Source organism: Rutilus rutilus, assembly GCF_951802725.1.
Source record: "Rutilus rutilus genome assembly, chromosome: 17".
NCBI lineage: Eukaryota > Metazoa > Chordata > Actinopteri > Cypriniformes > Leuciscidae > Rutilus > Rutilus rutilus.
The window spans coordinates 27,952,551-27,971,412 of record NC_140230.1 but is presented as its reverse complement, the minus strand read 5'-3'; the positions used below and the strand labels follow the sequence as shown (position 1 = coordinate 27,971,412).

The 18,862-nt window shown below is 36.7% G+C and overlaps 1 protein-coding gene across 1 annotated transcript in view; it reads left to right on the top strand.

Moving 5' to 3' along the window:
- Positions 1-1,276: 1,276 nt before the first annotated feature.
- eif3ea (eukaryotic translation initiation factor 3, subunit E, a) overlaps positions 1,277-18,862 on the top strand; it is a 38,406-nt gene continuing 20,820 nt past the window's right edge. Inside the window, exons 1-5 of the mRNA XM_084385415.1 lie at positions 1,277-1,468; positions 2,572-2,689; positions 2,800-2,917; positions 9,531-9,573; positions 12,229-12,333. Coding sequence (XP_084241541.1) covers positions 1,379-1,468; positions 2,572-2,689; positions 2,800-2,917; positions 9,531-9,573; positions 12,229-12,333 — 474 coding nt within the window. The 5' untranslated portion in view covers positions 1,277-1,378. The remainder of the gene's footprint in view (positions 1,469-2,571; positions 2,690-2,799; positions 2,918-9,530; positions 9,574-12,228; positions 12,334-18,862) is intronic.

Sequence of the window (18,862 nt, the reverse complement as noted above, 5' to 3'; positions counted from 1 at the left end):
CGGACTGCACTACTTTATTTTATATTGCATCAAATATTATTCAATTCTGTTAGCGTATAGTCACAACAGACGAAACATAACATTACAATAGCAATGAACTTAAACAACTTAAAGAGCTCTTCATTGTACCACCTGACTGCTTCAGATTTATTTTGGCATTGATGATGTTGCTATTAAAACGCATGAATTCGAGCCACGAACTGCTCCGAGTATATATCGTCATAGGTTTCCATCTCTTCATCTATTGTACTCGCAATTATGGCGTGAACGCAGCATAAGCTCATTGTTTTGGTTCAGGAGGAACTGCTGTTTCATTTGCGGTGCTCGGTGAGTGACGTTTAACTGCATAGCATGAAACGCGCTGACGATATGATGTCTGAAACCATGGAGGTATGACAATACATGCGTTGACACAGGCAGATGGGACAACGTACCATTGCATTCGGACCGAATGCAATGATTGGCTGAACATTTTATGGTCCTATGACTTCCACCGACAAATACTTATAAATACATTTAGAACACTTACCGATTGTAAGCCGGGAACACACTTAACGACTGTAAATCCGATTATGAATGTAATTTGATACTGATCATGCCCAAACGCGCCGTGCAACAGTTGCGCTCAGTCGGTGTATACAGTCAGTGTTTAAAATCTGCTCCAGTCGTTGGAAACAGTCTGTAAGTGTGTTCAGTTCAGTGTTTGAATGTTTCAGCTAGTTGTTAAGTGTGTCATAAGTGATTGTTATCAGGATTTCAACCAGCGTAACAAAAAATGTTTCTGGAACAAATCTCCTACCCTGCCTTTAATACAATTTTATTCTTTACATTTCTTCTGTTCTGTTGTTTTACAATAGACGAAATGTAATTATTAAACCAATTCTTTTTTATTTTATTTTATTTTTAAAGTCAGTTTATTTTATTCTTTCCTAAAAGTGCAGTTGAGTAAATTGTATTATTTTAAACTACCGTATTCTGTTTCATTTGTTAACTTTAGAATAGTCAAGTAAATTTTATTAATACAATTTCATTTTATTCCTTAATTTATTCCCTATTTCATTCTGTTTTACATTAGAGTAAGTGTATTATTAATAAACCTAGTTGTTTTCAATTTTTTTTACTTTAATTCTATTTATTTTTATTGCATTTATAAGTAGGCTACAGGGAATATATAGGCTATATAGTATTGTTTATTTTGTAGCTTTATTCTATAACATTTTTATTTTGCATAGAGTAAACATCATTCAATTTAAGCCAGTATATTCTCTGATACGGTGACTTACACCTGCACATGCAGCCTATGGCGCTTTGTACTGTGTGAACACTGTATTAAATAAAGTTTTCCCCGTTTTGAAGCGCGTCCTCTTCCGTAGTCAACATGGCGGAGTACGATCTTACCACCAAAATCGCCCACTTTTTGGACAGGCATCTCGTTTTCCCACTGCTGGAATTCCTTTCAGTAAAAGAGGTACATGTGTAACATATGTTCGTTTTTGCAGGCGTGTTGTAGCACTGTTTGTTTGTAGAAGGCGGCATAGGTAATACCACGTGCGCGCAGCCGGTAGCCGCAATATAGTGGAGCCGCACCGCTAACTTGCGTCCGGTATTGTGTAAAAAATCACGTAACTCATGAATTCAGCCGGTATTAAAATAACACAGAGTAAATACAGGAAAATGACAGAACAAAACAACTTTGACCCGAGTAATTATGGACACACTGTCTAACCATAGTACAACTAACCCCTCTGATAGTTACTTGCTAGCTATGTAGGCTAGCTTAGGCTTAGCTTTCCAAGCAGCGAGAAAGAGTTTCTGACCAGCTGACAAAACAGTACAATAGTAATATTGTTGTGAAATATTACAATTTAAAATAAATGTTTTCTCTTGTAATTAATTATATATATATATATATATATATATATATATATATATATATATATATATATATATATATATATATATATATATATATAATTTATTCCTATGATGTTAATGCTGAATTTTAAGCATCATTACTCCAGTCTTCAGTGTCACATGATCCTTCAGAAATCATTCTATGTTGTCTTGGTGCTCAAGAAACATTTATTATCAATGGTGAAAACAGTTGTGCTTCGTATTTTTGTGGAAGCTTGATGCACTAAGTTACTATTTTAAAAGTTTGGGGTAAAATCGATCTTTAAAAATGCTGTTAAAAAAATTATTACAGTTTTCACATAAATATTAAGCTGGAACTGTTGTCAACATTGATAATAATAACCTTTATTGATAATTGAGCACCAATAATAATTTATACTAATTGAGCACTAAATCATCATATTATGATTTCTGAAGGATCATGTGACACTGAAGACTGGAGTAATGATGCTGAAAATACAGATTTGCCATCACAGGAATAAATCGCATTTTAGAATATTTAAATAGAAAACATTTATTTTAAAATGTAATTATTTCACAAAATTACTGTTTTTCAGCATAGTCGTAGTGAGCATACGATACTTATTTCAAAAACATTAATACATTTGTTCCAATGTATTCTCACATCTGCATGAATGTACTGTCACTGTTTTCTAGATCTACAATGAGAATGAGCTCCTCCATGGAAAGCTGGATCTCCTCAGTGACACCAACATGGTGGACTTTGCCATGGATGTATACAGGAATTTATATCCTGATAAAGAAATACCCAGCTGTGAGTGCTTTCAGTTCTAATGGTCTTCAGTGATAAAAGATGTCGCTTAATGTGATGCTTGAGAATTGACTGTATGAGATTCATATCTAAAATGCATCACCTGTTTGCAGCTCTCAGAGAGAAGAGGACTGAAGTTGTGGCTCAACTGAAACAACTGCAAGCTGACACCGAGCCGATTGTGAAGGTGTTTGAGGACCCAGAGACCATGAGACAGATGCAGTCTACAAGGTACAGTACATGCTGAAATTACACATGTACTAATATTTTCAACTGTCTGTCACATACGGTCTTTAAAAAAAATTTTTTTTTAAGACATGGTTAAATCTGCTGTTAATTTACTCACCCTCAGGCACTCCAAGATATAGGTGACTTATTTTCCTTCAGTAGAACAGTTACGTTTTTAGCTGAAACCGTGGTCCAAGGGTGATTCAATGTAAGGCAATGGCTACTGTCACTTTGGGAGTCAAAAAAACAAAACGTATACATGTAAAACAAAATGAATATCTGTGGCTCCTGACTATAAATTGAGGTCTTATGAAGTGAAACGATCTGACTGTACAAGAAATGTCTGAATGCCAGTGTATGGCAACTGACATTATTTGCCATACTTAAAGGAGAACTCCGGTCAATTTTAACATTGAGCTAATTTTTTTGTACATTTGGAGTGCTGTCAATACAGAGAACAACGACAAAAATCGGTGTTGCCTACACCGAGTTATTCTATTTTTAAAATTTGCACCCTATTGACTTCAATGGGGCAAGTAGTAAGCCTGCTTTTTAGCCTCTTAACATCCTTTAAGTGTCATTACAAGTGCACAGAAAATGTGAGTGATTCCTTCAGAGTGAACACGAGTGAATCTGACTGCAGTAGATGTTAGAGATATTAATAAAAATGAAGTTAATTCAGCCAGCGCTCATACCTTTGTTTACATCCTGTTTTCGGTGGAAGGCCATAGTAATCGATTGTCGAGTTCACGCGCGTTGATCATAGGTACTAAACCTATGCGCGTGAACTCGACAAGTCAATAGGGTGCAAATTTTAAAAATAGAATAACTCGGTGTAGGCAACACCGATTTTTGTCGTTGTTCTCTGTATTGACAGCACTCCAAATGTACAAAAAAATGAGCTCAATGTTAAAATTGACCGGAGTTCTCCTTTAAATGCCACCTCTGATTTCAGCTACAAATCTTCTTTACTCTTGTACTTAAGAAAAACAAATTTATCAACATGGAAAATAACAGCAAATTTTTGTTTTTGGGTGAAGAAAGTATCCATTTATTAAAAGGGTTTGTCTCACCTGAGTATCTATATACCCATACACATAAGTCATTTATGAGATGTTCCTTTTCATTCATTAATTAAAGGTTGTTCCTTGTCTATGTCTTTAGGACATTTTATTCTCTTTTAGGAAATTATTTATTTTACACTAAAAACCTCACACTAAAAGTTTGTTGTTTTAAACAATCTGTGTATATTGTTATGACCCAGATTAGGGACCAACACAAGTTACAAACAAAATCGCAATGGCCAGGGCAAGAAAAGGATTACATTTATTGGCAGTAAAAGTAACAAAACAAAGGCATATATAAACACACAAAACTCAAATCAGGATTGGCGAGCTAACTAATCTGAACTACAACTCGGTTAACATTTCCTAACTACAGAGAAAAATAAACAAACACAAAAGAATCGTCTGGGTCAGCTTACTTACCTATGCTTTCCCTCTATTCTAATATAACTAAACAAACAAAAATCACCATCCTGTACAAAAGAAAGGGAAAAACAACCACCAACAATAGGTTTCCTGAGGTAAGCCAACGTGAGGTGCCACCAGCAGCTCTTAAATAAGCAGAGGCCGCAGGTGTTAGGAATAATCAGGCTCCGCCCCCATCCAATTGGTAACTATGCTCAGAAAGAAAAAGAAAAGAGTAAACGAGAACGAGCAGGGGCTCGTATTTGTCATTATTATTCATTTAATATTGTTTTTACTTTGTCAGTGCTTTTGAATTTCAGTTCATTTATTCAGTAATGCTTGTCTTTATTGGCTCATTTGTGTATTCAGACGTGTTTGGCCATGGACATGCCCCAAAGCCTGTTTTTTTGAGGCATTTGGTGCACACTTTAGAGTGTACAGTGGTTGACTTTAAATTAGAATTGATCTCTCTGTACTTAACTGTACATTTGTATAGACCTTTACATGTCTGTGGTTTTTACTGGAAGAAGACTGGAGAATCGTTTAATGTTATGACAAGATTAGTCATTGTCTATTCCAAGCAACAGCTGAGATGGTACTTTAGTTATTTTGTTGTTCATCTAATGCAAGTTGAACAGTGTACAATTGCACATTTGAGACAAGACAGTCCTCAGGGATGTGGGATGAAGCCCTGCTCGATGCTAGACGATACTCCAAACAGAACATTTGTGGCTCTTTTTCTGGATGGTCTGGCTTAAGTGCCATTTAATTAAGTGGATGGCAGAACATCAGCGGGCATTTGTAATCACAATCGGTTCGCATTTGATTGAAATTGCCATGTGGATGAGTGTATGGTTTCATTCTGCAAATTTCAGAAGAGCAGAATGTTAGAGCATCCTGTGGTGAGTTTCACAGAGGCTACTTTTCAATTTATCTGATGCTGACTTTGCCGTAATTAAAATATTTTGGTTAAACTTAGTCCTCATCTATTGGTTGCTTTTCTTTGATGGATGTGCCTCATTTCTAGCTGCCGGCCAATCTAGATGTTTTAGGTTTAGACGTGGTGTATTTGGGATTAAGTGATGTTTTTTCTTAAAAGAAGGTTGTTGTTGCATTGATCACTAAAGCAAGTATAGATATTCTCAAATAGCATTACCATTAGCAGTTGGGGGGATTTGCTGGATTAGAGACAGTGGATTCCTGTTGATTATGTTGGATTGAAAAGACATTGTTCTGCTCTCAATCAGTTGCCATCAAACCTAGATGGAACAGAAGAGAATGCATAGCCATGAGTTAGTCACTGATTTAGCCACTATATTTGAGGTAATTTAGACCTGATCGTTAGACCACGGTTCAAAGAGTTTAAATATTTGAATCTTTGCCTGTCCTTTATAGCAGGGATTCCCTTTTTTGTCAGCCGAACCTTTTTGGCCTAAAATGTTTACTTGAAGAACCCCTTGAAGTTAATATTTCGATAATTTAGCGACACATTCACATGTTCAAGCCACGATTCTCTGATGTTGGTTAGTGGCCATATTTTTTTTTAAGGAAGTGATTTATTTTTATTATTTTTTGTTTTAATGATTTATATAATTATTAGCTTTTCATCAACTAATGAACTGCATGCATTTTTCTCATGAACCTAGCAAAATCTTATATGCTATTAATATAAATAATTGACAACTAAAATGGCAAATCAAAATACAATGACGTAGCTTTCAGTTGTTTCTTAAGTAATAATAATTTGAATAATTATTCAAAAACAGTCAGTAATAAATAAAGATCAGTTTTTTTTTTGTCAATGTTTGGTTAATATTAATGAAATAAATTACATTAACCGATTAATTTACATTTATTACTGTAAATATTGGTGTTGTTAATTATAGATGTTTTTGACATGGCTTTTGTGGGTATTTTAAACTAAGCTTTGTGGTTTTAGCAGATTTAGCCTACTTAGAATCTAGATTTTTACACATACACAAAAAGAAGTTGATGATACAATGCTAGGCTGTTGTGGTTGGTTGCCAGGGTGTTGCTATGCAGTCGGTAATGTGTTCTGGGTAGTTCTTATTGCGGTCCTATACGTTTGTTAGAATGTTCAACATCAAAAGCTGCATGATTTATTGTATCATTCATATGTTCAACACAAACCATGTAGGACAAGTTATGCTCCAAAGTTTAATATTTGGGGTTAGGGGTTTGTTGAAATTTGCTTGCCACAGCAATAATTGCTAATTGCTTTGGTGAACTTTTTAATCACATTTTGCTAGAGCTGTTTTATGTATTTTTTGTGTCTGTGTTCTATGTCTTTTGGCCCCTGAAGGTATAGAGGCAGCAGCTGAGGCCACGATCTGCACTTAGTTATTGTTTAATTGCTCGCTTTGACTAGCGTTAATACAGCACCGTGCTTCCATATATTTTATCAGGCTACCGATGTGTGTTTGTGGTGTCTCTACAGTGTGAAATCTCAGTAGGTGGTATTGCCTTCCCTAGACATTTTTAAACACCAGTTTGCGTTTCGTTTCTCCAAAACATGCTTTTATCACAGTTTAGGATTAAGTATGTGGCCTTAGAACCAGGCGCAGTCTTAATTAACCCACTCAAATGGATGTCTGCTCTTCATTAACGAGCGACTTTGAAGTTTACTTGTTCGATCTGAATATTTCGGGTTTCGGGGGGCATTTTTTGGTGTCTGGAGTTTCACAGGCCGAGACGACCACGAGGAAGTGCAGATCAGGACTCGTCTTTATTTGTTCTTTTATTTGTTAATAGCTGCTTGTGTGCGACATGTTTCTTTTAAACAACGTCAGTCGGATGTTTACTGGGTCAGCTCTCTGACAGTGTCGCTCACAGGGCGGATGCAGTAAGCAGGTGATATAATGTTTAGAAATCTGTCAGGACCATTGTTCAGGAGTGTTAGGACATATGGAGTGGCGATGGATTTTTTTTCTTTAACAGACTGAGCGTGATGGATAGATGAGCTGCACTGAATGGCTGAGGGCCGAGTTATCTCGCAGTTCCCTCAGCACCAATGCATTGACCTCCATGGCGAAACCTGCCCTGTCTGTTCCTCATTTCAACCCAGACGGGAGGTGGTGAGAGCTGACGGAGTAAAGATGTAATGTCTTCCTCAGCAGACAGATTAACATGGACTGACTGTTAGTTTTTGGAGATACTAGGTGAGAGCTGAGGAGGTTGGGCGAATGCAAAAATGCTCGGTATTGACTGTGTTCTAATCCGGTTCTAAGACGAGCAATTTGAAAAGAGCAATGTCGATATTTGTTCTCATTAGTAGATATTTAGTGTTTAAAAGGATAGTTTGTCAAAAATGTGTTGTTTTCAAAACCTGCATGACATTATTTCTTCTGTGAATCACAAAAGAAGACTTTAAGAATGTTCGCACTGCTCTCTTCCATACAGTGACAGTGAATGGGTATTGAGTAAGGCTGCACGATTTATCAGAATAACCAAATTATTATTATATTCTCTTAAATTCTCAATTTTATTTGTTAAAGTGAAATATTTTTGTAATACATTTGTAATTTTAATGTTCTTATTTTTTAGTTTTTTGTAATAATAATAATTATGTAGTCATATTGATATATAATCACAAAAATGTTGTAGCCCTACAAACAAGCAAATCAAACCTGCAGTTAAAAATAAATTTACATTGAAACATTTCTTCGAAAAATTGCAATACATTTTGTTTACCCCAATTCATGCAGCCCTAGGACTAGAACCTATAACTGTTTTTTATGATGTACAAAAATGCATCATAAAAGTGGCCCATATGACTTATTCTCTATATTCCAAGTCTTCTGAAGCCATACAATAGCTTTGTTTGAAGAACAGACTGAAATGTGAGTCATTATTCAAAATCTAGCTCGACAGTTGTGCTCACAATTCACTTTCGTTGTATGGAAAAGAGCAGCTTGGACATTCAACTATAAATATTCTATTTGTGTTGCACAGAAGCCATAAAGGTTTCAAAAGTCATGACGGTGAGTAAATGACAGAATTTACATTTTTGGGTGAACTATTCCTCCTGATGTTCTTATTTGGAGCGAGATTATAGACCAATGAGATTTCACAAAGGGTGAGGCTCGCCGGCGCAACAGCATAAACAGAAAAATCAGACAATTGCATAAATGTACTGTTTGCGGATATGTCTGCTTACATCAATTAAACCTGATTTACACAGAAAAGATTGGTTGGTTTTATCACTTATCGCTGTTTAGGACGTGGCGTAAGGGAGGTGGCTCGTCTCCACCCAGAGTCCCAGCATCTGTCAGATGATAGTATAATGGAACAGAAGCAGTTCTGCAGGAGAATGCCTTTATAAACAGCCTTTGAACCTCCCCACAAATAAAATAAACGTGCAAACCTCCTCTCTCTGTCTGGAGCATGCATGGCTTCATTTGCCGAATTCTTCTGAGGCCGGCCACATTTGGCGGAGGTGGTCATGCGGTAAGCTTGGTTACCAGCCTCCCGTGCTGAGCATTTTGCCAAAACTCAATGATACGCACAAGTCGCAGTAGATTCTTACTCCATCTCACCTGAGGGGGAGACACAATGTCTTCGTTACTTTATTTTTTGTTTAATTAGCGGTGTTTCCTAAGTGGTGTTACTTAAGACTTGTCTTTAGGCTTATTGGTTTTTCTAAACCCCAGTATTAAAGGTCGTTGTGTAACTCATCCCGCAAAGTTTGTGTTACGGATATGAATGATACCTCAAATCATGAGGCTGGTTGAAAAATGTGTGCTATTATAAGTAATCAGACTTACAATTTTTGTCTGGCTGACATTGGCAAAATAAAAAACTAATATACTTTTATTGAAGTGGACCATGAGGCATATCTAGATCACATTTTCTTCAGAAAGTGTGACACTTTTTTTTCTTATAGTTTTCCAACTTTTTTCTTTTTTTCTCTTTCTTTTTTAAATTATTTTTGTTAAAGGGACCATCAAAATAAAGTGAAACCTTTTATTTTTTTTATAAAAATAAAATATATTTTTGTTGCATTATATTTCATTATATTAAATTTAAAATAAAATATAGTGATTTTATTTAATATGATTATTTATACGTTTTGAAAGTAAGTGTATTCCATCAACTGTTGCTCACCGCACAATGTTTCTGTGTTCCAGGGACGGGCGTATGCTGTTCGACTATCTGGCTGACAAGCATGGCGTAAGTACTTCTGCTGACTCTTCCACCCTTCTGAAGAGTTCTCATGACTTCTCTATGAACCCAGTGTTGTTTTCGGGGGCCAACAGGAGGGGCGGCCCTGAGCAGCGAAACATTAAATGACTTCCCAAACCTTAAGTCATTTTCGGGGATTTTATGGCTTGCCGAAATTTCTGCGGACATTTACATTCTGTGGCGAATTGTTAAGAATAAACTGAACAGCTCGGGACCCGTGGGTATGGCCTCAAGAATGCTGGGGATTCTATATTTGACTTGACGGCACTCCCACCCCAGCATCCTGAGACTGACCTGAGGCCTGTCCTCAGTGCACCTTCACTGCACAGGCTACGCCGTCTTTACGACACGATCCTCGCCTTAACAACCCTCTCGTCGCCGCCCCCAGGAAGGCCCCTGTGGCCTTAACGACATCCGCACCAGGGCTCTAGTTTACTGTGACCACACAAACACACAGATCTAAACTACACACACAATGAGCTCTCTGTTCTAAGACGCTCTGGCAGCAAGTTTCCCGAGCATGTTCTATCGAACTGTCCATCAAACTGCCGGTGCTCTCTGGTCATCGCTGTTAGCTGAAATTGAGGATTGTATTTGAGGTCATGTAGGTTCACATGTGAACAAAGTTTTCTGAAAAGCTACAAATAATTTGTCTGTTCTCACTAGAAGTGAAAGTACTGCTGCACAAAGTACCAAAATCACAGTAAATCGGAACACATTTGTGACCCTGGATCATAAAACCAGTCACATGTCGCACAGGTATATTTGTGGCAAAAGCCAACAATACATTGTATGGGTCAAAATTATCGATTTTTCTTTTATGCCAAAAATCATTAGGCTATTAAGTAAAGAGTATATTTAGTAAATTTTCTACCGTAAATATATAAAACATTTATTTTTGTGAGTGAATGCAGCACAATCGCGAACATAAATGGACAACTTATAAGGCGATTTTCTCAATGTTTCGATTTTTTTGCACCCTCCGATTCCAGACTTAGTTGTATATTCAAATAGTTGTATCTCGGCCAAATATTGTCCTATCCTAACAAACCATACATCAATGGAAAGCTTATTTATTTAGAAAATTGACCCATGTGACTGGTTTTGTTGTCCAGGGTCACATTTGATGTTTAAGGTAGCTTATTTGATTTTTAAAGGAATAAACATGTTGCGGGCGATATATTGGTAGACACGATTAACCTGTAGAAATTTGTCAACCGGTACGCTCATGTGACATTGCTGTGCTAACACTGTCACAAAAGCTTATTGTTTGCATGCGTTTTTAAAGGAGAACTCCGGTCAATTTTAACATTGAGCTCATTTTTTTGTACATTTGGAGTGCTGTCAATACAAAGAACAACGTTGCCTACACCGAGTTATTCTATTTTTAAAATTTGCACCCTGTTGACTTCAATGGGGCAATGTTTAAACCTGCTTTTAGCCTCTTAACATCCTTGATGTGTCATTACAAGTGCACAGAAAATGTGAGTGATTCCTTAAGAGTGATCACGAGTGAATCTGACTGCAGTAGATGTGAAAGATATGTATAAAACTGATGTTATTTAAGCCAGCGCAAATACCTGTGTTTACATCCTGTTTTCGGTTGAAGTCCAAAGTAGTCGATTGCCGAGTTCACGCGCATAGGTTTAGTTACCTATGATCACGCGCGTGAACTCGGCAATCGACTACTTTGGACTTCAACCGAAAACAGGATGTAAACACAGGTATTTGCGCTGGCTTAAATAACATAATTTTTATACATATCTTTCACATATTGAACATATAGAGTTCTCCTTTAAGTATTGCTGTTTAAAAACAAGTGATTTTTAAACTGTTGAAGCGCAGTTAGCAGCAGAAAGAGAGACTGTGTCAGCGCTGTCTGAGAGACCTGCACATAAAGAAGCGTGAGAACTTTTCACAGACTAATTGGGCTTGAACAGTTAAATACACATACTTATGTGTCAAAGTGACCATGTCTTTCCAAGTAAACAGTCATTTATTTCTTAAGTGAGCATAAACGGTTGAGAAAGAAAGCGCATGAGTATATCAGATCCGTGCAGTCGCTCTTAAAGTGACAGCATCCAAATTTACCTGAGTCGTTATTAATGTTAATCAAACAACAAAAAGAAAATCTCACTACTCTTGACTGAATCACTTTTGTAGCTTTAATAAGAATAAATGCATATTTAATTGACATAGTAAAGGCTATGCAGTTTTTTTTTAATATATATATACATTTGATTACTTTAATTATTAATAAAATTACTCCTCTCGTGATATAAGATTTTGGTCAAGTTGCCCACCCCTAGTTGTGCCGACTGCCTAGCAAGATTACGTTACGTAATCATATACGTTACATTTCATTACGTGTGTTGTTTTCACACCCTGATGTGAATGTTATAGCCATGAATAAATAAAGGCTTTTTCTAAGTTCTTGATTGCTTTGGCCTTATGATTTTTGTAATTTATTTGTCTATTCAGCTAAATTAAGCAAGTACAAGGCTTATCCAGCATCTTCATATGGCAGAAACTTTATATGTTACTCTTCATTTCCATTGCGCATAAATACACATTTTGTGTATCTAATCATCACCTTGCATTGAAAAATTACTTTGCGACTTTAACATCTGTCTTTCCTTGCAGTTCCGGCAGGAGTATTTGGACACCCTGTATCGATACGCCAAGTTCCAGTACGAGTGTGGGAACTACTCAGGTGCAGCGGAGTACCTCTATTTCTTCAGAGTCCTGGTATGTGTCTTACCACGCCCCTGTCTTTAACAGATGACAGAGTTGTGTTTTCTAGCATTCTCCTCTGGGACGTTCCCAGTGGGGCAATTTTCAAGAGCTTCTTTTCATCACGACACCCTTTCATTTTCTCCTTCGCAAATTGATGCCATTAAATGCATTCTTGTTTAATAAGTTCTTGTCTAATGGACAAACAGTTATATTTTGATGGAGAGTCCCCTTGTGGGTGTTAATTGAGCCAGACGGTCACCCTATTGAGAGTTTGAATTATTGTCTCTGCTTAATATGGTTCTGCTTTTTTAGTACGAGACTCTGCCAAATCCCGTGAGTTACGAGCATTACGCATGCACTTAACGTTGTGTTTTTCAAAATGACGCAGATGAAAAGTAGACATGGCTCGCTCACAGGTAGATTTTCTCAAATTAGAATCCAAATCCTTTTATCATGAAATATTGTGTCACTTATTCATTGCTCCACAAAACAGGCAACTTTTTTTTTTTTTTTTTTACTTGAGGCAATCCGAAGAACTAAAAGCTCCTGATCTGTAATTACTTCTGAAAAGTGCCATCCCATGGCTTGTTAAATTCCTTGCATGTCTTGAGTGCTGAAAAGAACCTCTTCAAGGACTTGGTTAGGAGTTGTTTCAGGGCTGTGTTTAGTGGCAGACTTCATAAGCTTATGGGTTTATGGGCAGTGCTGCTCCCCATAGATGATTGGTGGGGATTTTGTGGCCTAATCACTCTTGGTTTGACAGGATTCCCCAGTTTTTGTAAGGGTTAAAGGTTACACAGCTTGTTCCATATAATCCAAAGGCACCAAAAAAAAAGTCTTTTGCAACAGAAGATGACTAGAATTTGTGTTCTTCGAACAGTCAAACCATTTTGAGTCTTTTATCGAGCCAAAATCTCATTGAATAAATGGATACTAAGGCCACATTCACAATGCAGTTAAATTAAACCCAAATCAGAATTGCATTGTGAAAAGAAAAAAATACTTTCATGCATTTATTATTATGATTAATAATACCAGGTATATTATCATTGCTTATAATAATAAAAAACGCATAGCATGCTATTTATTATTAATAATTATACATGTACATGGATTATTATATCCATGCATTATTATTATCATTATTATTATTGTGTATGCCTGTATTTATTTTTATTTTCTGAATGTATATAATTTTTTTCTGTCCCCTAGTAAGATTTATTTTATGTTTTAGAAACAAATGCTTTTCAAAAAAGTAATGTGAGTTTTTACAGAATAGATTTCAAGCGCTTTAATCTTTTTTATTTCTTTTTTCTTAATTAAAAGAATAAAAAATAACTCATTTTTCAGTAATAAAACTTTCAGGATAAGATTTTCACTTGCTGGTTAGTTGTCTCCTGATCATATGCGTGTCTGATATGGACTATATTTAAAAAGGTAAGTGAACAACCTCACCAAAAAAACAAAAATCTGATTATTAGAATTGGATGTCTTGCGTTGTGAAACTAGCCTAGAGCGCACACAAACACTCACATCTTCCTCTAAGTTCCCTTTATCCCTTTACCTTTTTTTTTTTTTTAAATAAATGTTGTTGTCTGGATAATGATCCAGGCGGTGATGCACCGAGGACCTTGGATTAAATAATTTTCACCAGTGGAATACTTTTAGAATCAGATAATACCAAAGTAGGTTTGTGGGGGAAGATAATTGCAGTTCACTGAGAGTACTGGCAGTATCCATGTTACACGTGCGTACTTCTTATTTCCTCTATAAACAAAGGGCTCATTGCTGGGGCTCTGGTGTTTGTGGCTTCTCTCCCACTGCCTGTAGAAATGAGTGAAAGATGAACTTATGGGGAAAAGCGTCCGGGTGCTCAGAGCCCAGCGCAGTGCTGCTGTCTAGCTAGTGGGGCAGGGGGGGGCAAATGACGGCTGGGAACGAACAAATTGACCCGCTCCTTTCTCTCTGGCCGCAGTGTGTGGAGGTAGTCCAGTGTCTTAAAGAGAGGTGCCCATTGTCAACGCTGCCCTGGGCCAAGAGTGTTGCGAGAGGCTCCATGCCTGGCTAAGTTATCGGACTCCCTTGCCGGCGAGCTTTTCTCACGTAACCACATAGCCTGCCTTCTCACATGGAATGCACTCCTGTTTCTTCAGACCAGCTCTCACGTATGATTCACTCAGCCTACATTGTTGTAAAAAAAAAGCCAGATGTTTGCCAAGCGACGCTGTGTCGCTGTGGTAACAAGTGACCGAAAAGAAACCCTTTATTTGATTTTAAATAATCTTGGTTTTAGCATTTCAGAGGTGTGATGAAGACTGTGTGTTGTTTAGATTTGCAACATGTTTCCCATTTGTGCATGATTTGCAGCGTCAGTCACGCTGTTTGTTTGTTTGTTGTGTCCCTGTGGTTTTCGTGGGAGCCGAGGGAAGGAACGGCCAACGAGCCTTGAATTACACCCTTCGGTTTTTGTCACTCTTTTTTGCATATTCATTAGTATAGATGCTTCAAGGACATACTAAAAGGGATACTTGAGAATTCTGTCATCATTTTTCACTATCATGTCATTCAAAACATGTATGACTTTCTGAATTCTATGTTTTTGCGGAAAACACAGAATGTTTTTATCCATATAATAAAAGTGAGTGGGGTCCAAAACAACACTGGACCCAATAGACTTGTATAGATAAAAACATTGAAACATTTCAAAAGTTTTGGTTTGGTAATAAAAATAAAGAAGGGCTATACAGTAATATTGTGAAATATTAAAACAATTCAAAATTACTGTTTTCTATTACTCCAGTCTTCAGTGTCACATAATCCTTCAGAAATCATTCTGATATGCTGATTTAATGCTCAAGAAGCATTTCTTATTATCAGTGTTGAAAATATCTGCTTAGTATTTTTGTGGAAATACTTTTTTTTTTTTTTTTTTACAGGATTCTTTGATGAATAAAGTTAAAAAGAACAGCATTTATTTGAAAAAAGTATGTATTTATTAAAATAAATACTGAACCCAAACTTTGAATGGTAGTGTATCTTTTGTTTGGAACAATATGAGGTTGAGTAAATGACAGAATTTTTATCTTTAGGAGAACTATTTCTTGTGTAAGTTTGCCGAAACTTGCTCTGTTAGGTTTTCCTCAAGGTTTTTTAGGATAAGTTCAAATACAATAGAGTCTACTCATCCTAGGAAAACCACATCATTGGTATCATGAACACACCAAGCGTTTTGAGTAGATTAGGCTGTTCACACAACAACCAGCCTTGTTTATGCTGTTACTGCTCAATCTAAATAAACGGAAATAGCTTCCAGAAATGTTCTCCCTGTGCATGTTTTGAAGCGTTCAAATGTTATCTTTTTATTTCAAATTTAAGATAATTCTCAGATAATATGTTTTGTTACTCAATATCTTCTATTTTCATCATCAACAGTGAGAAGGCGATTGGAATAGCCATAATGTTACTGGTTTTAGTGGAGCTTTCTAACCGAATACCTACCCTTTTTCTTTTCTTATTTACTATTTATCCACCTCTTTTCAAGCTGGACCTCCCGTCTCCTTGGATGGCTCCTAGCATGGGAGATGTCAGGCTCTAGAACTCCTCTAGCGTGGGAAACACAACCATTTAACGAAGGAAGCCAGGCTTGCAAAATCCAGACCCGAGGTCCTGTTACAGTGAGGGCCCGGTGCGAAAAGAGCAACTTATTCATATCATCTGTTAATGCAGGGATTGGATGTTGAGAATAAAGATTGAGTGTCCCGTCAGATCCCCAGCACAGTAAATTTATTGTTGCTGGTCAGTCAGTGAAAATGTGCCCATTTCGGGAGGCAATGGAAACTCAAGGTAACTTGTGGAAAAACCCAGGTATTGAAACTATTCTTGCATGGCCAGTGCTGAAAGCCAGTCAGTGTGCAGAAAGCTGCTATAATGACATGGAGCGTCGCCAAATGTAGCAGGCAGGGACTTCCAGGAAAAAAAAACAAAAAAAACAAACACTTTTCGAAATGAAACGTTGACCTTTATATTGGCAGCAGGGATGGCTTTTTCCCCGGTTGTCCCTCCGAGCTGATCTCTCAAAGTTTTTGGTCTTTGACTATTGTTTAGACACATCCAACTTGGGAATTTTGATGAAAGGGCTCCACTGTTGCAGGGTGATTGCGTCTGTACTGTATGGATTTTATAACCATACTACTGTGTGTCACTATGCAAATATAGAAGTAGATTTTATCCTGCCATAAATCTACAGAGAATTTATTTTAGGGCTATATTTCTCGATTTTAAGTGATTTATCTTATCAATTTCGAATCTTAAATCCCAATGATTTTTTTTAGTCTATGCTGTTTTCAGTTCATGAATGATCAAAACTAGTTTGTCTACCTCCAATCCAATAAATCGCAATAAGCTTTGTGCTTTGGTACTTTTGATATGAAACAAAGACTCAGCTTTTAAATTCTGTAATTTTATTACGAAACCAAACAATAAATACTGTTTTGGCAATAGCACCTCAGTTCAAGCGAAGCTAGAGCACAGAGAGTTTGTGAACCGATCACCTCTTGTTCTTTATTATTAGTTAAAGCACGGATTAAAAATAAATGAACATCAGAAGGTATGCTGAAAGATACAGTGCAACTTTACGAAAAACTGATCATGTCTCATATAATCACTCAATCAGTGTTTCAACCGCGGAAAGACATCAATAAAAGCGCTAACGTTTAACACTTTCTATTTCAGATAAATGCTGCTCTTTTTCTATTTTTCAAAGAATCCTGAACAAAAATATACACAACTTTTTTTTTACTTTTTTTTTTTACATTGATAATAATGAATGTTTCTTGAGCAGCAAATCAGCATATTAGAATGATTTCTGAAGGATCATGTGACACTGAAGACTGGAGTAATGATGCTGAAAATTCAGGTCTAATCACAGGAATAAATTACAATTTAGAATATATTAAAACCGAAAACAATTATTTTAAATTGTAGTAATATTTCACAATATTTTTGATTAAATAGATAGACTTCTTTCAAAAACATTAAAAAAATCGTACCCATCCCTAACTTTTGAACAGCAGTGTACATGAGGAGCAGTATGTCCATCCAATCAGATTTCAGTGTGTATGCATGCAGGGCTCCTTTTGACATTCAGACCCTGACTTCCGGGTTGTCTGCCACGTCTGTCATAGGTCATTTTCTTGCACGCTGGTGGTCAGTCTAAAAACTCCATTTCCCATGAGCCTTTGGCTATAGCTCATCCCCCTTTTTTCATGAAACATGCTGAGATGCTTCAGCAGCTCGCTAATCTGCAACACATTCTCTTCCCTTTGTTTGTTTTTGTTTTGAGTCATAATTTAAAACAGCTTATGTTCCTTTGAAGCTGATTGTCTGCAGAGATGCACCATGTTAAATCTTGTTCATATTTCCATACAAGAAGCTGAGCTTCTTTCAGGGGTTTCATAACTCAATTCCGCAGGATGTTTTTCTTTTGTGCCAAATGTTCAGGAGATTATCACAATTACTAGTTAATCAAGTTATCTAAACATTATTTTCAAGGGCCTGTTTCTGTTAACAAGACTTATGTTATTGGCTTCTGCTGTCAAAGGATTTTAGTCAAGGTAGACGTGACATAGAACCTTAGGACTGTTCAGCCTTTTGAACATATTGTCTGTGTGAATGTAAATTAAATAATACGTTTAATCATTACTTGTCCAGCAAAGACCTACTCAAATGGTTTTCATTAACTTTGGCACCACACAACTATCCATCCTCACCCAGTGTTTGTGTTTAGTTTGTCCTTTGATTTGATTAGTTGATTTTTCTTTACCTAATGTCTGGACCTCATTCTCTCACTCCTCCACAAGCAGACATTTTGATTAGCGTCCCGCCACTCCGGTCCTGTCCACATCTCGGGGCTGATCAAAGCTTGCAGACATGTGTTAGGGCCAGTAACAGAGGCTGTAGCGGTAGTAGCACACATCATTAAAGACCCTCACCAAAGGCAAAGGCAATGCATTAAGGTCATCGTAAGTTCACATGAACTTCAGGGAGATTTTGTTCCCCATTTGTGCTTGATGATGCTCCATACCAGATATCAGAAAGAATTACTATAATAGTAACTTATTTTAAACTAATTTGATTTACATTTTGTGCTTCTGAATAAAAAAAAACGAATTAAAAAAAAACGTTCCTGTTCGTTTTGGTGATTTGAAGCCACCTTCATCTCTTGACGTGACCCTCCTTTCCCTCAAGATAGCACTTGACCCCAGGCTTGTTAAAGAGCGCTTGTTTAACTTGCGTAATTATTTCCCAGCAATATCACAGACAAGTTGGCCTTTAACCTTTGGCCCTTGTCTGATGACTCCTTCAACCCAACCACTTCAAAAACACACTTTCTTGAATAAAAAAAAAAACTATTATATAGATTCTTTCAATGTAAATCTTATGTGAATCATCATCATAACGATCAGAGTAAAATTATTAAACTTTCATTAGGTTCATTTCATTCCTAACATTACAAAACAGAAAAAAATATATATTTATTTTT